This window comes from Acanthopagrus latus, chromosome 13 (genome assembly GCF_904848185.1).
Source record: "Acanthopagrus latus isolate v.2019 chromosome 13, fAcaLat1.1, whole genome shotgun sequence".
Lineage (NCBI taxonomy): Eukaryota > Metazoa > Chordata > Actinopteri > Spariformes > Sparidae > Acanthopagrus > Acanthopagrus latus.
The window spans coordinates 6,957,424-6,977,613 of record NC_051051.1 but is presented as its reverse complement, the minus strand read 5'-3'; the positions used below and the strand labels follow the sequence as shown (position 1 = coordinate 6,977,613).

Here is a 20,190-nt window from a genome sequence, read left to right as displayed (position 1 = left end):
CATACATGTGTTACGTTACCTTTAATTATAAGCCACAGTTATATTAAAACATGAACATATTGGGGTTTGGGTTGTCCAATTTATCATTTCATTGTGATCTGTATTATATGGCATGGGTGCGTTGCATTGTTACCCTAACTGCCAAGTATTCAAGGTTGTATTAAGGTTCTACACGTGCATGTCAGTCAATTCAGATGGAGTACATATAGCCAAACCAAAATGTCCACAGAACACAAGTCTATAAAGTTGTCATTACATTTCAATGTAAAACGTTTTGGCCACAAGGGGGAATTTGCATTGTAACCAGGTGAAACTAAGAACACACGTAGTTGAACACAGGACACATAAATCATAATAAAATACATTACATAACAGAACAGTTTGAAGTTGGTAAGTTGCTGGCCTCACTATTGCGTTTATAGACGGCATGCAAAAATGTGGCGAAGAACAAAATGTACCCTCGTGTTCCTGTTAAAGAATTTACACTGAGCAATCCATCCAGTGCCATCGCACCGTGTCACTTCTGTTTACGCTGCATGCGATATATCACTGTGACGACCTGCTTCTTGTCTTGATGCTGTGCTGTCGGAACACAAAGAATTTCTATTGAAGATGTTGGCTGAAGTTCAAGAATGCAAACCAGCTTGGAGGTTTTGCTGGATTCCATGCAGCATCAGTATCACGTGTCTAAAAGTTCTGTTGACACTTTGACAGGTAAATTTGTAACAAAGAGGAAATACAGAACAAGGAAACAATTTACAGTGCGACTGTGATTCCCTGTAAACTATACTGTGACCACTTTGTCTGATTTGATCTTGTCCATGTTATGTAGGCACCTGTGTGTGTGTGAGTGAGTTAATGAGAGCGCGAAAGCATGTGTGCTGTTACCTCTCTGAATGTGCCTTCTTCAGGTAAGTCCATTGTAGCAAAATCTCTTTTATCTCTAATTGTATCAAGCCATGCAGAACGTTTTGGTTTGATGTGTCCAAGTATGGAGATACTGATTGGCAGTGGTGCTTACGGCATTGAAATTTCATTAAAAAACAGTAGTAGGAGTCCCAGAGGCCGTAATTAATCCTCAGACCAAACATTTCAGTTGATTAAATTGTAAAATGCTAAAATCACTCAACATAAACGACTGGATTTAAGTTTTGGTGGGCCTGTTTAAGTTGCACTGGAGGACATGCATATTTCACTGTGACATATTTCAGTTGAAATGACAATGACAGGTTCTGATCGGGGGGGAGATTAAATTCCAAGTAGTTCACATTCAGGTTCCCTCTTGATTCCTGCCAGCCTCCCAACTGGAACAGCATTCCTTTTTTTTTCATCTAAGAGTGAAACAGCAGTTAACTGAAATATAACTGATCAAATGTCTTCAGCTAACGCTGGGTTTCATTTTTGGCGACATTAATAGTTTGATAAGCATATTGTTAAGAGAGGAAAAAAAAGCCCCACAAAGTAAAAGCCAAGAAAAACAATGCACAAAAAAGCTGTTTTTTTTTTTCCATTTAGTTCAGTGGAAAAAGTATTTATGACAGTCTGGCAGATAAACAACTCTGGAATGTAGCATTTCACCATTGCAGAAACCTGAAACTACTGATTAAAACAACAGCACCCATCTCCCCACTCTGTGATTGTTATGAAAAGCAACCCACCCACTCGATCAACCTGCACAGCAGCATCCATGTGTGACACTGCAGTCTAACAAGGGGTGGAATCTGTAATGAGAGGGGGGGTGGGGGCTCAGGTTGTAGCGCCTTTACCTGTCTGCCCTTGTCAGGCAGAGACCCAGACGAGGATCGACATCACTCTGACAGCGCTGACGCAGTCGACCAGAGCAGGTGAGAACACAACTTAGTACAGAGATTGATTTCACACATGCTCTGATTTCAAGTTCATTGACTATGCAGGGTCACTGCAAAGTCAGAATCGCTTTCATTTTTCCATGCATAATGAATTTGACCTGGTTAATTGGTGTTGGCACATCTCCAGCGAGGCTCATTATCTGAGATTAAAACACAGAGTGTGGGTCAAAATGTTAACAGGGGCTCAGAGGGGTGTGACAGGACACTGTAAACACATTTTGGGATACAGTTCTGAGCAAATGACTGAACATGGAGTCTACATAGAGCTTCACAGACTTTAGGTTTTGACATAAAATGTGGTGAGCACTGAAAACATAATTGTATCTAAAATACAATACAAAACAAGACAAAAAATGTATCTAAATATCTCATTTCTATGTTTATCCATATGCAGTAACAGAACGTAGCTGTCAGGAATGATAAGTAGCAGATGATAAATACTTTTATATTCTGGTTGAGTTGTTTCCGTGATGAATGCAGGATTACTGGTAATGTCTGAGTCACTGGACAGACCTGAAATCACTCGTGAGAGAGATATTAATCCAGATAGGAAGCAAACGTTGTGCATCACTATTCTGTAAACAATGATTACTGTTTTATCTGTGTAAAAGTTTAAAAAGCAAACCTGGAATTATTTTTTTCCTTTTTCATCTTTGGATAATCTCATCAGGTTGAACATATCAGCAACATGGCAGAAGGTAAGTCACACTTTAATCCAGTTTTTCTTCAATTTATCTGATTCAGTTTGGTGTGAAAGCATTTTTGGTACCCAGTTTTAACAGAAAACGTGTGTGTGTGTGTGTGTGTGTGTGCATGTGTGTTCTAGAGGTTGACAGGAACAAGGTGTTTGAAACCACCAGGGTGAAGACTTCACTTAGGAACGATGTCAGTTGGATCCAGGGATCAAAACAAGGAAATAAAGAGCAAGACAGGTCAAGGTATTCCAATAGCGATTAAGATACAACCTCAAAAATGAAGCGTCAATTTGAAACAATAATTCAGTTCATTACATAAAATTAGAATCTGGTGTTATTCTGCTTTCTCGCATTTCATGTTGACTTTTACAGAGAGAAACTTCTTCTGTCTTGCAGGACGGGGCAGGCTGTGGAGACCAAACCCAGACAGAATTCATACGTCCTGCTCACAGCCAAGAAATTTGAGTGAGTGCATATTAATGCCCGTTCTAATTTATTTCATAAGGCCAAATGCCAAAAACCATGTGACCATCTAAATCAAGGCCCCCTTGTTTGGGTAAAACCTGTTTGATTAGGGTCTCAGATTTAAATCCATTCACACTAACACAGTGCACCGTTTGGCCAGCAGATGTTGCCATTTTTGATCCTATCAGATGATCTGAACAGTGAATCATTTTCAACATAACTGCTTTATAGTGATTGATGACACGATGAGATGTAATTCACAAAATTGTGTCCGACGAAGGTGCTCACTGAATTTGTAATTTATATATTTAACTAGAAATCTGGCAGATTGTTCAGGTTGAAAATGCAGTAAAAAACAAACAAGCAAACAAACAAACAAAACAGACAAATGTGATATTCAATTATTCAGTCTAGTGTAGATAAAATGTGTTGCTGAGTGTCATTATAATACAAGACACAATGTGGGGGCTGCTCTGGAAGTCTAACTGAAATTCTCTTTTAACTCCTGTTGGGTTGCTGAATAAAAACTACAAAAACAAAAACAAAACAAAACAAAAAAAAACCTAAAAAGAAAAATAACTTCAGGCACAAATCACCATAAACATGAATTTAGCCCTGGGCAGCTCTGCCATACATATAATATATCCCTCAGTACGCTGCAGGCGGACCTGTGCTTCAGCTGGTTGATGAAGCATTAATCTGAGGACAATCTTTGCTATTTACCCTCAGGGCATAACTGACTTAACACTTTCATATTTGCCCTTTAATACCAATAGTATTTTTAGCCTTCTAACGAATATTATGAAAATATGAACTCCCAATTTGATCAGAACAAATATTCAGTGATCAAGTGTTAAATTGTACACATAACAATTTAAACAATTTTCCCCCAGGGATTGATAACATATTCTTATTCTGATTCATTGTTTTGCCAAGCATAAAAAAATATTTTCTGTTAAATGGTTTTCAATACTATGATTAACATGTAAACATTCGTTAACTATTTACACACTAATTATGATTAATACATGCAGCAGTGTTGCTGCCTGTCTATTGTTGCCTGCTGTACCTCTTGCATTGACATTACATCACCTGACTTGAAGACGTACATGACTCAGACAAACACACACATTTGTAGCTATGTACTTGCGAGGACCGTCCTCTCCAAGCTCCCCACCTTAAATTAATTCTTATGTTACCTTTACAGCCATGTATTAATCTTCAAAGAGCCCTTTAAAGCTGTGAGGTTCAGCCAAAATCTCCACACTTTCCAAAAATCTCATCACCCTGTGAGGTTTAGTGTTCTGGTCCTCACTTTGAAGCAAATACACATGCACATATGTGGACACACACACACACCTTTGGCAACTAAATTATTAAGCTATGACAAGATGATTGTGCTGCAAAAATACTTTTATTTTGTTGTTTCTTCCAGAGCTCATCCTGTAAGGTCCATTCTTCTTTGTGAATACAAAACATTTCAATAAGAACACCCTTCCCCAAACTTAAAAATGGCCCAGTTTTCCTCGATAGTCCTCATTTTTTAGACAATATTTCTGCTCCACCTGCTAAGTGGGCCGATTACATTCAGAATATGTAAACAAGGAATAGATTTACAACTGAACTGAATAAGAGGTTTCAAGGACATGTTTTCATTTCAGCTCCATCGATATAACAAAACACTGTTTACCTGTCAGTGCTTTCAGTGTTTCACAGCAGGCTGGAACGCAACAAAGGAGAAATCACCTAGTAACAAGTTTCATGAGTAGTTCTTTTGTTTGAAAATGTTGTGCGTGGATACAGAGCCAAGACCTCACTACCTGACTACATTTTCATGATGTACTAGATATGCATGGTTAATTATGAAGAAGGCTAAGATTTAAATCAGACTTTTTTCTTCATAAGCATGTCCAGAAAAATGAGGTGAATCTGTGAGTAGATGCATGAAAACACACTGAGCCAATAAACAGCTTGTTTGATCAGTCTAGAGCAGGATAAAAAAAACTACCCCACAGGTGGGTGATGTCTACTGAACTGGCAATATGAAGATGCACGCAGTGAAACATCGTGATGGACGACGACATTGTCATTGCTGCTCTGACGGCACCCTCCATCTGTCTCACGCAGCAAACAGTCTCCTGTCACACAAGAGGGGAGTTAGAGCAACTCTCACATTTGCCAGGCCAGCATCAAACATGCCTGTGCCGGGTCTGACAGGCATCTTCTTCTCTGCACAACAAGCCTCAGTACCTTGAAACAAGATTAGCTGGCTAGCTATAGTTAGGAAGAAAGAAGAAAAAACAAAAAACGCAAGTAACGGCCAATTGAAGGTGGGCGTAATAACAAAAATGGGACACAGAGGCGTTGACAGTCAGCCACTGCCAATGGACTATTGCATTGTCTATCAGCCCAGCCCTACTAGTCTACCACGCTTTCAGGTACGCATGATGGCTGGCTTGCATATCTGCTGTCCGTTTGTAGCAATGGTTGCGCATGTTCCCAGAAATAAATGCTACGCATCTACAAGATGCAATATGCACATAAACATGAAGAGCAGTGTAGCTCCAGTAAGTCGGCAAGTCAGTTAGCGGGTCAGTGGCAGCACAGACAACAACAGACACAACTTTCATTTTACTCACACTTGTTAATGTGTCAGCTTAGCTAGCTGGATTGTGATCCTCTAAAATTAAGCGATGCCTGCTTATGATCACTCCTCACGGGAAAAGACCCGTTTCATGGGAGACATGACTTTGACTTATCAAAGCAGGAGAAGCACAGGTGGGAGCAATAACATTAACGATGGCTTCGTTCCATTAAGTGTCGCAATAGGTCATGTCAGTAAGCGAGCATGCAAAATACGAGAGCCCAAGAACTAGCACACCTAAAGTAAATGCAGCCATCATTTACGTTAGGATTTTCACCTGTGCTTTTTCTACTTTGATAACTGACACTACTGTGAGTCAAACTATCCAGTATTTTACAAGACAAATACAATAAATATAGAAGTCTTAAAGAATACAGAAATATGTATTTTGCTTTCTTATACCTTAAATAATCTTTTGTCCTCTAGACCCCCTAGTTTGGACCCTGGTCCACTGTGGTGCAGCATTTTCACTCAACAACACAATCTGAGCACTCTGAAATAATATCAACACAACCCTTTCTTCTGCTGAACTCTACAGTGACTGTGTGTGCAGGTTTGCACGGTATTCTGTCATGAGTGTTCATTCAGTTTTTGTTAAATTATACAGTCAGTCTCCTTCTTCAAAGCTACTGACTGGTAGTCTTAGGTAGTAAGGGGTTAGGAGGAGGGTCCAGCAGCTGTGAGGTCTCCCACAGAGTGCATCCCCTGTGCTGATGTAGACAAGGAAGGTCCAGCTGCCGGGCCCATTGCATGGGATGGCAATAAATGACCGTCGTTAATGGCGAAGTGGTTCAGCGGGTACATGCCGCATTTCCTAAAGCCTTCCTTCACAGTCCTGACACCCTCCTCCTCCTTCACTACCTGATATGTCCCTTTAAATACACCTGAAAACTCCTTCTTGCTGACAGCAAAGTGAGAATCAGTGGCACAACCGTCACCTATGAGCGCCGCGAAGCGCTGCTTCAGGAGGAAAAAGAGCCCCACGTCGAACGGCTGCAGGATGTGAGAGCAGTGAGGTGGAAGGCACAGAAGGATGACGTCCTCCTTTCGTGCTGCTTCCACCACCTCGAGGTTCACGGGAGACTTGTGGCCGTCAAAAATCAGCAGCAGCGGACGCTCTTTTGGTGCATGCAGAAGAAAGTGTTTGAGGAACCATTTCTTGAAAAGTTCAGAGTTGACACACCCCGAGTCTGACCAACCATAGAGGGCATTTGGAGGTCCTTGTGTCTTGTAACATACTCCCCCTGGATAGGCCTTTGAGTAGATAATAAATGGGGGAATGTCCACTCCAGCCGCACTAAAGCAAGCCAAGACGGAGATGTGGTCCCTCTGGCCTGGTGCTGGCTTGTAGCCCAGACTGGCAGATTTTGGAAGTATCACCCTCTTCCTGCCCAGCTGAAATCCCATCTCGTTGCAGTTAAAGATTTGGTGAGGCTTGTCTCTCAGTTCCCGAGTGTCCACGACAGTGCTCAGTAAATGAAAAAACTGCTCCACTGCTTCCTTCCTCACACAGACCGTCCTCCCACGGACAACATTGTCCGCTGGCTGAATAGTAATATTCTTTTCTTGCCGCTTTCTAAAATTGAGCCACCAGGTCTGGCCCAGTTTAGAAAACGCCACCCTCCGATGCTGCCGCTTATAAATGGATGATGCAAAGGACACTAGCTGTTGCTTGGTCAGCGGAAATCCATGCTTGGACATGTATAAAGAAAACTCTACCAGCAGGTCCTCGTCTGCAGATGTTATAAGCTGTGCCGGCCCGCTGCGACTCCCCGGTGCCACCCGACCACTGACTCTGTCCCCCAGTGAAGATTTAGGGACTCCGAACTCCTTGGCAGCTTGTCTCACCGTGCACCTTCCAGACTTCACCTCGATCAGTGCACGCTCCATGGCTTCCTCCGTCCATTTCTTCTTCTTCTTCCTCCCAATTTTGTCAAGATGATTTCTTGACGGCATTTTTTTCTAGGATGGCACAGGAGATGAGGGAATGAATAATGCATTGATCAAAAGTGATGCACACAGAAAGACTGAACACCTTAAGTGCTTTTCATCCTCCTTCACCTACACTTTGACCTTGTCGGCACACAGCTCCGTCCAGCCCTTTTTACCTGACTCATAGGGGGTAATACATAACGTCCTTATTCTGAGCTGAGCTTAGTTTACATATAATTGGTTGCTGGAGTTTGGTCTGTACTTGGGGTTGACTGATATGGCTTTATCCGGATTGATACCAATTATTAGAAATCAGGAGACTGAAAACCAGTAATGGCGATGATATTCATTCACAGTTCAATTGAAACTCTGTGTCAAAATGTTGAAAAACCAGTGATAAAATTAATTCAAGTACAATTTACTCAGGCACTGCTCTTTAGTACAATTCTGAGCTACTTTGAATATTTCCATTTCTGTCACTTTATATTTCTTCTCCACTACATTTATTTGATGCAATCAATTACTAGTTACTGTTCAGATTCAGATTATTCAAAGGCTACTAATTATCGTTGCATTCGGGACATTGGCAATCTGACTGAAAAGTTACCAATACCAATTATGTGTCTACCCGTAGTCTGTACAACATCCATCAACCCCAAGCAGTGGTATCCGGAACTCTGAAAATAAGACTAAACAATCATCTGTCTTTTTATTTTCCCAGCTGATTCTCTTTTGTAAAACCACATGTGCCCAACACAACAAAAGCAACTCTAGATCTAAAGACTCTGTGATACTACTTCTGTTTTACATCAACTAAAATCAAATCAAATCAAAATTTTAATTGCTTTTCGTCTTATTCTAGTGCTGGTTTTCTTGAATGATTGCTCCAAACATGGTCGTTTTTATATGTTTTCACACAGTAAACAGTTTTCAAACCTTGACCTCTTCATACAGTAAGATTAAGTAATATTAAGACTCATAATAACAAAGCATTAGCACAGAGAACCTACTGTGAGCACCCTAGAAGCTAACCTGGTGACATGTCGCTACTGAAATATGTCATACTGTATTTTTATTTCATGCGTAGGGAAACCAGTGAATATCACCATCTGACTTACTGGTTTGGGGGCGTCGTCGTGTTACTGTTGTAGTAGGGATAGTGACCACACCGCACACCGTTACGTTACTGTTTGTAAAACTAGAGCTTACAGTCACTATACCTCGTTGTTTTGAGACTGAATTAGGATTTTAAAACACAGAACAGGTGTCTGTGTTTAAGCTCTGGTCGCTGCTACACGTCTGTTCGGTCGCAGGAAGTTGAAAAAACGCGGTAATGTTGACCCGAAAAAAGCCGCACACGTTCCTGCTCACTGGTTAGCATGAACCAGCTACATAACAAACACGCCAGAGGGAAAGCGGAAACAAGCCGGACGTGCGTAAGAGCGCCTTCAAAATAAAACGCACCAGCTTCCGGTTACACAAATAAGTGTCTAACTGCAGGGGTATACGTATCAAATCAATAGATTTCATCACAGTGCTCAATGACGTAGAATATAGCTGTGCAATAGATTATAGGATTCCATGTAACTCCAAAGTTGTTGTATTTTTTTTTTTTTTTTATCCTTTTGATTTGTTTTGGTTGGTAAATCAGGATCAGAATGGGGGAGATTTTGTTCAATTTAACGATAAACAATAATACTAAAATACAGACAATGTGATACAAAGGTAAGAAAGAGAAATAGATTTGTAATTTACATATATGACATATATACACAAATTAGATATAGGGCAATTGGTATCAAGGCACTGGTGTAGTTTTCTAGTGTGCACCATGACCTATTGAGAGTTACATCATCATCAAGGTGTTTTTCTTTTGCCGCCCCCCCCCAGTCTATTACCAGTGATGTTAATAGATGAGAGGCACACAAACTGGGGCTCAATTAACTCATGCAATTAACTAGATCACATTTCTTGTTCAAGCAAAACAGCTCCACCCCCTCTCTTCAGTGTGATGTGTTTGGTGGTATTCACATTGTTAATAGAAATTGTGTTGACATTTAAGATTGAATTTGACTGCCTCGCCTCATGAATCAATGTAGCTGGCTGTACTTTTTAATAAGCTGGTGTCCTATATGTGTAATTTGTTTTTACCTCCAGAGCATTTTTTTGTGCAGATTATAGATGATCCCCTCACTGATACAAAAGCAGAAACTGAGTCATATTCTGAAACTGCCATAACACCAGACAGTAACACACTATACTCGAAGATATATGCTAACAGAAAGTTAATGCTTTAAAAGTCTTAATGTTGCACATTTACATTATCCCCAGTAAAAAAAAAAAAAAAAGAAGAAGAAGAAGCATTTGGCTTTGATGGCAAGTTTGAGCTATAACAGTTTAAAGCTGATGAAATCTTGCCCTGGTTGAGAGAAATTAATTAGCAAGAGATCATTTTCAACAGCTTTGTAGTCGGTTCTAACGTTATAAATGCCAAGGTCCTTTTCAAGGTGTGCATCTTATTCTTGCCCTGTAGATCAATCACTCCTCCACCGAGCCCTCCTCTGCAAAACGCGGAGTTTATTCTATCTGAAGGGGATGTATGTGCTGAATTTGAATAAAAACTGTGCAAACTAAGGGCTGCCCCTTTGCAAATCCATGTGTTTTAATAATTACATTGATAATCTCAGTAATATCTGAACATTTAAAACAAAAATGGACTGTTAGTGCTGGATATTTGATTCTATTATTTTCTGTTCGTCCTTTCAGCAATTCAGCTAATCAGGAAAATTGTGAAGTTGTTCCTCCTCACAATGATGCTCAGCCTGAGGGGTCAACAGTGGAGACCACAGATGATGCCAGGTTAGTATGAGAGCATCTGTCTACTGGCTGTAACAGCAAGTACATTTAAAACTGCTGAGTGTTGGGACTTTTGTACTTGTGTCTTTTTTTTTTGCATATTTAGGGATAAGCAACTCCCTCTGTTACAGGTCCCAAGCAGTCACAGTGAAACCTATACAAAACAGTGAGGCACAACCAGACACATCTGTGGAGGACACAACTGCAGAAAACAAGGAGGAAAATGCTGGTACAACAGTTGAGCTGTCAGATGTAGAACAGAGTGAGCTGGCTGCTGAGGTCTCTGCAGATGTTCATGTAGAGGAACAAATCCAAAATGGCGAGGCACAACCAGACACATCGGTGGTCGTGGAAACAACTGTAGAAAACAAGGAGGAAAATACTGATGCAATCCATGTAGAAGAACATGTCCAAAATGGGGAAGCAAAGGAAGATCCAGAATCAGTGTCGCCTGTGGAGCTGACAGAGCAACAACTTGTCAACGCATCATCAGAAATCAAGGGAGAATATGCCAATACAGCAGCTGATGAGTCACATGTAGGACAAAATGAGGTAAAAGTCTCTGCAGATGCTCACGTGGAAGATGCGTTTGCAGAAACTTCAGCTGCAGCAGGCACAGGGGAGAATAAAGACAGTGCTGCGGTCCCTGCTGTGCTGTTAGGCGAACCGAAAATTGAAGACCAACCCTCAACCGAAACAGAGCCATCAAAAGCAACAAAGGTGGAGGATGGAGGAGAAGAATCAACTGTAGAGCCTGCAGAGGGGAGTAGTGAGGCATGTCCTCCAAAAGAGGCTGCAGGAGAAATAGTTAAAGCTGAATATGTGGTTGTGGAGGAGTCACCACCTGACAAGAGTGATGTGATTAATACAGTGTCAGGAGGAGAGGCTGTTCTTCAAGACAGTGTGGAAACAGTCCCTGACGTAGTGGCAAGTCCTGCATCTGAATCGCCCACTCATCCTGCTGCTGAAGCCGCTACAGAGAGGAGCTGTGAGACAGGTCCCTCTGCGGATACTGCTGAAGCTGCAGCTGAGGTTAAGGTGGAGTCACTGCCTGCGCCACTGGCTCCGGCCAACGCAGCGGGAGACGAAGCTGCTCCTGAAGACATTGTGAAAGAAGTCCCTGACTTAGTGGCAGATATCGAATCCAAATCGCCCACTCAGCCCGCTGCTGAGGCCCCAGTCGAGTCTGTAGAGAGTCAGGTTGTGTCTGCCGCCTCAGCAGAGCCAGTTTTACAGACCAGAGCTGACGAGGTTGTTGAGTGTGAAGTCCAGCCTGTTCAGAGCGCCGTTGTGGAGCAAAGTGCCCAGCCAACGACTGAAAATGCTCCAGATCAGGTGGTGGAGTTGAGCATCATGGACGCGCTTGAGCCTGTGACAGCTCCAAATGATAATTTCTCGTACGATGCCATGGAACTGACGGATGCACTAGATGTAGATGTGAAGCCACCCGCCACTCCTGAACCTGCGAAAGATCCAGAGCAATCCCACACTGAGGAGAAGCAACCGATCCAACAGCCTGATCTTACCAACATGTGAGTAAGCCCTTGTGAGAAGGACATTAATATTTACATGTTTGCGCTTATAAAATAAAATGCATCTTATTCTTTGCTGATGACTATTTCATTATAGCTCTGAAATGTCTCAAAAGTCCTTAGAGGAGCAGCGACCCACACGGACACTGAGTTTACCCAGGTAATGTCTCATTTTAAAGACAACGCTGTTGTTGTTGTTGTTGTTGTTCTTCTTCTTCTTCTTTGGTTTTATTTCCAGGCCATCTTCATTGCCTCTGGCCTTTCTTCAAGCCTTTTTCTTTGCTCGGCCTGTTTGGTAGTGTAAGTCGTCACTGGGAGCATTGGAATTTGTGGCTTACCCTGCGTCACCTGCTCTCTGTGCATTGATGAGCAGACAGGACCGACTTTTTATGGATTTCTCTGTCCTGATTGGATAAATTGGGCAGGGATTCCAGACATTTTCATGGGCTGCCGACCAAACACTCTGTTACAGTGACTGCTGTTGGAATATGGAGCTATTTCACACTTATTTTAACAATAAAAACAACGTTCGAAGTAATAACCTCTGAACCTGTAATTGTTCAACTGTTTTCTCTAGCAATTGTTTGATGCTCCACTCAATTTGGAAAGCTCATAAAGTTTAACACGATGATCTTTGATCTCTATCTAATGCAGGAATACCAAGACTGTCTGTTCATTCTGTGACAAAACCATCAACGGAAACGTCAGGCTCATATTCAGCGAACCTGTCATGGACTGCCACCCCGACTGTCTCAAGGTTTGTTCCGTCCTCCTCTTTCACATCTGCGGTTCCGTGCTGAATGACAGGCCCGTGTCACATATGATGTTAATTTTCTGTGTGTTTCTGCAGTGTGGTGTGTGCGCTAAGGCCCTGGGAGATCTGCTGACCCCCATGTTTCTGTGTAACCAAGTGATCCAATGTGATGGCTGCTTTGCGATAGCTCTCAAGACCTGAAGCCTAACTGGGACAAATATGTCATCAGACAAGACCCAAGGCATGCTGTGATTAATGTGTTGTTTGGACTGAGAAACCCCACCACTGTTGCCTTAACTCTGTATTCTATCTTTTGAGCCAATTTCTGAAAGTTTTGTTTTTAGGACATGTAGCGTATTGCAGGGATTAAGAATTCTGTAGTGAAAAGGTTTGGCAGCATATTTTTATTCAGTAACTGACAAAGATGCTTCAGTGGAATGATATTTTTTTTTTCGCTGTATATTGTTGAAATAAAATCACATATTCTTTCCTCAGATGTAAATGGTTTATTAAGCCTTAATTTCAAATGAGCGTACATAAGGAAACCCAGCTCGGTAAGTAGCAGGGCTGCAGAACAAACTCGAGGCACCTGGAGGCACATTATAGAAGCATCAACACCTCAGTAACATAAAATCAGCTTTTTTTTTAATGCACTAACCTGAAAGGAAAAAAACAGAGGAAAGTACATATAGGTCTCTGCACAGCAGCATCTAAACAAAGCAGAAATGCATTACGAGTGAATGCAAAGTGCATGTGTTGTAAGGGAGGTGAGAGGGGACGCGCAACCCTCGCTGTGAACCGTGGCACATTCAGCTTTCGCTCGCTTTAGTTCACGAGATGGTGACAACAAAGCAGCAGCAAAATCATATTCAGAACCAACGTATGCATCAGTAAGTACTAAACAGAGGGCATGAAGTTATTATTTGCGAGGCGAGCTGTCGTTGCTCTTAATTATTCATGAAACATCATACGTCACGATCTGACGACAGCATCGGCGGCAGCGAAGCTTCACAACAAAAGAATCGAACATGAGATAGAAACTTGCAAGAGAGAAAAAAAAAAGAAATGAACAACAAAGCCAAGAGAATCATCTGAGGGGAGGATTTGAGGAGGAGACCAGAGCTCGCGGCTGGCTGCGAACGATCTTCATCTCTCTGTCTGTTGTTCCTACGAAAAAAGTGATGAGAAAACACTTGTCTGTTTGTTATTGGACACTTCTAAAGAAATACTAAATAGCAGGTGATCCATGTTTGGAAGTGGATGTTTCCAGGAGGATGAATGGAAATCTAGTGTTGCATGTGTCGACTGTCCATCTCATAGCCATAGAGGCCTGGGGCTGACAGAGATAGACATGTTGCACTCAGCGGATCCCTTTCCTGCCCAGAAACCGCAAAACTGCATAGTTGTAGGTGGTGGCAACCATGTACAGGAACTGCAAGGGGGAGACATTGAGAAGGAGGTGAGAGGAGGAGAAAGTAAAAGGGATGAACATGTTTTCTTACTAACTAGATATCTTTGGGTAGGAGTTTGAGAAATCTTTTTCGGAGGTTTCTGCTGCCAGCCGATTGCAAACAAGTTTTCTGGAATCTTGTTTGTGGTAAAAACTGACTCCGATGGTGTTCTTGTTACTGCAGATAATCCAACGTACTTTGCTATGAAACGTGTTTGGTAGGAACTATTCCTTTGGCAAAACTGTTCATAGAGAGGCATTGGTACCAAAAACTACATTCCATTCGTTTCCATTGTACTGGAGGTGGCAGCAGTAATCTCAGAGACAAATATCTCAAAACCTGGCCAAGCATGGATCGTTTGGATGTGATTCCAAATGGATGAATTTAAAAGAAGAAGCAGTTCCTCACCAGTGCTAAGAGAGTGATACCAGCACCAGCAAATGCAGCAATGTACAGGTCATAGGTGACGTAGAACTGTAAGAAAAATCAAACACAGGTGAGTTGAATATACAATCAAAGAATGTAGCGCATCTCTTACATATGGAAGCCTTGAGAGGCAAATTTAGAAAAAAAAATGGTGATCCATCTTCTGATTGAGGTTGCTACTATGTTTATTACTTAAGAACAGGTGAAAAACAGTAACAGTAAGAAAAAGTTTCAAAAAAATATATATTAATTTTTTTACAGGATCAGTTTTTTTTTCTTGCTGACGCTTAGGTGCACCACTAATCTCTGCTGTAAATAGGACACGGTTAACACAAGGTACATTAGTGCGTGTTAGCAAATAATGTAGTGTTGACACTGCTGTGGAAGGAGCCGATAAGTTAGCCACGCTGATTCCTTCCTTCGGATGTTCCTCCTTGGGGGAAAAAAAGAACATGGAGCAGTGGTGCACTTGAAGAAAAACCCTACCAAATAATTTTTGGTTAGATTGGTTAGACAGATTAAATGAATTAATATCATTCATACATAAACGCATAAATGAATAAGGAACTAAAGATGATCTTGGCAGAGAGAGAAAGCAATTATATCAGACTTTGGGATTCCGTACTTGTATGCGTGTGTCACAAAAAATATTCACATTCGCAACCATTTAATTACAATTCAGAAGAGACTTTACATTCTTTCTGCACACTGATTAATGTGAGGATGCTGACATGAAATACCAAACTGTGTAAAGTGGAGCACTGGACTCATCTGCTCACCTCGCTGGTTTTGCAAATAGACGCCAAGGTCATTCCGCAAGCCTTCCCTGGCATCGCGTTCCAAGGGAGCAGACCTTAAATGAAGACATGACGTAAGTATCCCTCACCATTGCTGAATCACGATGAGTTATTTTGACGCACTCCGGCTCCCTCTCTCGCTCACTGCACATCCGAGACGCAGCAGATAATGTTAGGATAAAGGTGTCATTATCTTCATTATTTCATAACTCATGCAACAGCCCATCGTGCATCCGCTCTCTGATGATTAATTCATTGCTTTCACGGGCGCATTAGCATTCTCATCAGGGGCACATGCGGTCAGTCTTTATAAGAGCAACGCACCATACTGCCTGGCGTCCATGCAAATCCAGCCGTGCTGATTAATGCTGGGGGTCGTCTCAGCCAGGATGTTGATGTTGTGGCAGGTCTGCTCCATGTTGAACAGGAAGAAGACCGGTATGGCGGTGACGGCAAACACGGCCAGCCAGATGAAGGCCAAGATGTACGTCACAATGATAAACTGTTGGAATGAGGAGAGCGGCGCGTTAGGTCGCAGAAATGTGGAGGTGAGGTTTCAGCGTGATGAATGTGGTGTCTTTAAATCAGGTATCAACCATAATTCACTGGAGAAATAGATGAAACAAAAGAACATTTCATTGAGCTTTAAAACAAACCAGCATTCAGCATCTTAACAATGACCTGACGTCACCTCCTCCTCCTCCCCCCCGTGCTCCTCCCCGCTCTCACCGTCAGGCTGAGGCAGCGGCCACATTGGGTGCTCCTGAATTCACCAAAGGTCTGCTTGACGGCGCTCGTGGCGTAGAATCCCTCAGCCAGCAGCAGGATACCATAGAGGAAGAAGAAGGATGCCAGGCCGTAGATCACGTACTGGAAATACTTGATGCTGGGATAGTCACAGGGAGACGTCAGGTCAAACAGCAAAATCAGGTAAAATGAAGAAATCAGGGAATATGTCGACGCGTCACTCACAAGGAGGCCATGACCGCAAAGTCCTGAACGTTGCGGGCGAAGTAAGTCTCGACCAGGACTTCAGTCTGGGTCAACGCTTCGTGCCCGCAGCCACAAAATAGCGCCATGCCAGCATAGCATAGCAAGGTGGCCACCAAGGATGGATAGGGCACTGCCCCAATGCACCGGATACAGCAATCATAACAACCTGAGGGGGCATAATAAATCAGCACACAGGCGGCACACACCGCACATATAACCACACAACACATCTACGCCACGGCGGAGAGCTCTTTCACCCTGTGGGGGAGCTATGAAAAAGGCCTCGCTCTGTCTGCAAATCCATGAGCAATACACCTAAAAAAAAAACTAAAAACCAACAACCCACCAACAGGCAAGAAAGCAACAGAAGAAAAAAAAAAAATTAGTTCAAGCAGCGATTCCCAGTAAAAGCGTCCCAACAAAAATACAATCACCACTGACTTCACGACAATCTCACACACTTCTTCCAGTGTAAGCTGCGCTGTTGAAGCAGGTAGCAAATATCCACAGTGTTAATAAAAGCATTGGCAGAAATGGGATAGAGGAAAGCACCTAAGGCTTTGCAAAGCCAAGGCTGCCTGACCGGAAACATTTGCTGCTTCTGATCCTGTACTCTCCCGCGACAAGAAAGATCCCAGTGCCAACCAGTGATGTTCAGTGCTGCCTACAAGGTATTGCTACAGTGTAATAAGCCTCCCTGCGCTGACTTCATCCGTGTGTGAAAGCTGCTTTGCTTCTACAAACACTACTAAGTCCTGGTCCTGCCCTCCGTCTCCAGGCGTCACCAGGCGAGCGAGAGATGGTGGTGAGCGCTGGTTTCAGGGGTCTGAAGAAAGAGCTTCTTTTTGTGGCTGCAGATACAATATCCATTGTCTTTGCCACGATCAGGGGGGAACAAAGGGCAGCGATGTCAAACAAACAAAGACCATAGTGCCACAATGCACACACACACACACACACACACACACACACACAGTAGTATGTGATGGCAGAGGGGTCACCAGGACAGTCTCGACACCACTGGGCACCTCAGGCCATCCTCCATCCACAGCTGTTTGAGTCTGGTACCATGGCACTGAGTGTCAATGCAGGCGGGGGCCGGGTTCAAGTGTTCAAAGAGTGGGTGGAAGCATAATGAACGCGAGGGGCAATTTGAATATTTTCACAACAACAACAACCCCACTCAAAATCTGAGTAATGTTGCCACGCGTTCTGAAACTTTTCAGGGCGATTAAACATTCTGCTCATTTTTCTTTCTTTCTTTCTTTCTTTCTTTCTTTTTTACAGATTATTAGACTGTAGTTGGAGGGAAAAAGAGCCAGTGAGTTAAACAAACTGCCACCAAAGTATAAATAGTAACAGCGGGAAGACTGCTAGAGTCCCATTAATGACAGTGCCTGCAGACGCCCACACTTCAGCTCTGCCCTGATGCAGTGACAGAGTGATACAGGCCATCACAGCTTCTATGTGAAATCGCTGCAAAAAAGGTGCATTGACAGTGGACGCCAATGGACCGTCGGATGTCAAAGCTGTTAGGAAATGTGTTGCAAAGGAGGAAAAAAACGGGGGTCAGCAGTTCTCATGCAAATGTGCTGATTTATAGCCGCCACACATGTGGGAGTACCCGACCTCGTTCACATGAGTGACCTGGCATGGCCTCGGCATGTTGAGAGGCCGTCTGATGCCAGTCTGGTTTCGTGGTTAAAAGGGGTTATAGGAGGTAACGAGGAGTTCTTTGTGTATTGAAAAGTCGTTAATCCTGGCTGAGACCATGTGCTGTTTTCTTCTCAGCCCTCAAAAATCATCACTTTGTGTAAAACTGTGACATCTGTCATCAGGGGTAATTGTGAATAAGTGGTAAATCAATAATCCATATATGGAAATTAAAATACGACTAAAGAAACCCAAAGGATTAAAGCAGCAAATCTTGCCCACAGTGGGACAGAGGGCAACATGATGTCTAAGGACAGAGAGGACATATTAAAGGAAACATTAGTAAGTTATTGAAATTCACATTTTCAAATCGCGTTAATAATAGATGATAAGAGTTATTAAAAATTCTGTGCACTCACCCATGTCCAGAAAGAAGTGCCGGGGTTATTGAAGTTTTGCTGCCTGGCTTTGTGACTGTGATATGAGGATATGAGAAGTTATTCCCCGCCACTCCTATATGAATCTGACTCGCGCTTTTGTCTCATCAACAATAGATAGACCACATCTCCCCGAGTCACATCTTAAAGTCACAAAGTCCCATTTCAGCTGCCAGTCATTATTTATAGAGCCGTGGGTCCAGGACTGGGGACAGAGAGCGGCTCACAAATTCTAATATGAGTTTGTTTCTTGGTATTTGGGTATTTTTATTGTGTTTTTAGCATTTTTGACTATGCTTATGGCTTTCTTTGATCATGCTTGAATATGTTGGTTAGAATGGGAGTAGCTGCACATGAACCTTACACAATGTATCAACCACAGAGATTGAAGATTAAAATCAATTTATACAATTTTGCCAGTCTGGAGTATATCTATATTGAATCCTCAAGGGCAAAAGTGCACTTTTTTAGTTTAATATGCACAATGCTAGTCGACTAACACAATTATTAAGCTTTTTTTTTTTCCTTGTTTTTTATCATGCACATTCTTTCGGAGGATGCATCTCACGAGCCCTCAATTCCTCATCTGTCTATCGTCGACATGCATGTGTCGTGTGGCTGCACGCATGCACACGCTAGACGTCAATGAACGGCTCTGAGGTTCCCCTGGAGCAGCATCACGATGAGAGGTGTGCACGGACAAAGGAGCGAAATAAATCGAAACGCCAGTGACTGACATGGATGAAGTTGACTAACAAGGGTGACATTGACGGTCGGGTCCAGCTGCTGCCCTCCTTCCCTCCCTCCCCCATGTTTGACCCAGTTGATGTCAAAGCTGGGTTCGGTACAAAGGAGCCAGTGTCGAGCGGGAGAAAACACCATGCTATCTTTTTTTTTTTTTTTTTGGGAGAAGACCCTCATCCTATTTTCGCCCGCCATTTTATGCCCATCACAAAATGGACATAACTCACATAGAAGACATAAATTGTATTACTATATTAAATGATATTACCATGATCAATATTTGTACTGGTCACTTGCAAAAGGAGCTATAGCTGCCATTTTACCAGAGAGGCCTGATAGTCGTCCATTTAACCAGCTTGCCCCCCTGGTGCCATATGTTTGAAAAATACAAAAACCATAAATGAACTCAGTGAGAGTGTCCTCTGCCATAGAGTGGCCATAGAGTTGTCAGCTCTCTGGTAGATGGAACATGGTAAAGTGCCCTCGTCCTCTAGAGAACCCTTCCAGTGGACAGAACGTGATAAAGTCTCCTCTAGGGTGCTCTGCCAGTGGACAAAACGTGGTGAATTGCCATCACTTCACTAAAAAATATATCATGACTTCATGTGTGCTAGTTTCCTAGCACCTACAGCTGGTGCCCTTTATATAGTTTTTGCCCCTGCTTCCAAAACAGTCTGCCACTGCGTTTAACCATCATCTGGTTCCCCTTGAAAATCAGGACATTTGAGGCACTGATCTGTTGATGAGCATAAATTCACTCCTCTTTTCTTTGGATTTGTAAATTGTTTGGTTTGAATAGGAGCCTTTTGTCTAGTAGAAACCCACAAGTAATAACAGATCAAGTAATTAGTATGTAGAAAGGATTAATGACACCGGCCTTGTTAAACTGAACTGAGGAGCAGAGAGGAATGACGCCTTTGAAATCTCAGAGAAAACCATGCGA

The 20,190-nt window shown here is 42.6% G+C and overlaps 3 protein-coding genes across 8 annotated transcripts; 1 reads left to right on the top strand and 2 right to left on the bottom strand.

Annotated features, from left to right (window-relative positions):
* The first annotated feature begins 57 nt into the window (after positions 1–57).
* si:dkey-125i10.3 (fibrous sheath CABYR-binding protein) lies at positions 58–13,242 on the top strand. 4 transcript variants are annotated; one of them, XM_037119868.1, is made up of 11 exons: positions 59–714; positions 833–911; positions 1,784–1,844; positions 2,539–2,566; positions 2,695–2,806; positions 2,960–3,028; positions 10,371–10,463; positions 10,592–11,992; positions 12,090–12,152; positions 12,647–12,749; positions 12,843–13,242. In XM_037119868.1, exons 4-11 carry the CDS (start codon positions 2,557–2,559, stop codon positions 12,945–12,947), a joined length of 1,956 nt encoding a protein of 651 aa, XP_036975763.1. In that variant the 5' UTR covers positions 59–714; positions 833–911; positions 1,784–1,844; positions 2,539–2,556; the 3' UTR covers positions 12,948–13,242. The 4 variants fall into 4 exon arrangements, with proteins under 4 accessions (XP_036975761.1, XP_036975763.1, XP_036975762.1 ...); XM_037119866.1 differs by lacking the exon at positions 833–911 and having other exon boundaries at positions 58–714; positions 2,936–3,028; XM_037119867.1 differs by lacking the exons at positions 59–714; positions 833–911 and having other exon boundaries at positions 933–1,844; positions 2,936–3,028.
* Positions 4,424–8,978, bottom strand: LOC119031415. 2 transcript variants are annotated; one of them, XR_005078587.1, is made up of 3 exons: positions 8,723–8,978; positions 5,668–7,634; positions 4,424–5,166 (listed from the first exon to the last, which is right to left on the bottom strand). XR_005078587.1 is itself a non-coding variant. In XM_037119870.1 (2 exons), exon 2 carries the CDS (start codon positions 7,626–7,628, stop codon positions 6,330–6,332), a length of 1,299 nt encoding a protein of 432 aa, XP_036975765.1. In that variant the 5' UTR covers positions 7,629–7,634; positions 8,723–8,978; the 3' UTR covers positions 4,424–6,329. The 2 variants fall into 2 exon arrangements, 1 of the variants encoding a protein (XP_036975765.1); XM_037119870.1 differs by having other exon boundaries at positions 4,424–7,634.
* Positions 13,238–18,641, bottom strand: plp1b (proteolipid protein 1b). 2 transcript variants are annotated; one of them, XM_037119871.1, is made up of 7 exons: positions 16,966–17,005; positions 16,393–16,579; positions 16,150–16,306; positions 15,745–15,922; positions 15,403–15,476; positions 14,606–14,671; positions 13,238–14,178 (listed from the first exon to the last, which is right to left on the bottom strand). In XM_037119871.1, exons 1-7 carry the CDS (start codon positions 17,003–17,005, stop codon positions 14,107–14,109), a joined length of 774 nt encoding a protein of 257 aa, XP_036975766.1. In that variant the 3' UTR covers positions 13,238–14,106. The 2 variants fall into 2 exon arrangements, with proteins under 2 accessions (XP_036975766.1, XP_036975768.1); XM_037119873.1 differs by lacking the exon at positions 16,966–17,005 and adding an exon at positions 18,486–18,641 and having other exon boundaries at positions 14,107–14,178.
* Between the last annotated feature and the right edge of the window lie 1,549 nt (positions 18,642–20,190).

Coding starts and splice junctions, on each gene's coding strand:
- si:dkey-125i10.3 (XM_037119866.1), top strand. Junction 2,807..2,935: donor AAAGAGCAAGACAGGTCAAG/GTATTCCAATAG, acceptor TGACTTTTACAG/AGAGAAACTTCTTCTGTCTT. Junction 3,029..10,370: donor CTCACAGCCAAGAAATTTGA/GTGAGTGCATAT, acceptor TCGTCCTTTCAG/CAATTCAGCTAATCAGGAAA.
- plp1b (XM_037119871.1), bottom strand. CDS start 17,005: ATGTTTCCGGTCAGGCAGCCTTGGCTTTGCAAAGCCTTAG. Junction 16,580..16,965: donor TTGGCTTTGCAAAGCCTTAG/GTGCTTTCCTCT, acceptor ATGCCCCCTCAG/GTTGTTATGATTGCTGTATC. Junction 15,477..15,744: donor CATGGACGCCAGGCAGTATG/GTGCGTTGCTCT, acceptor TCTTCATTTAAG/GTCTGCTCCCTTGGAACGCG.
- LOC119031415 (XM_037119870.1), bottom strand. CDS start 7,628: ATGCCGTCAAGAAATCATCTTGACAAAATTGGGAGGAAGAAGAAGAAG.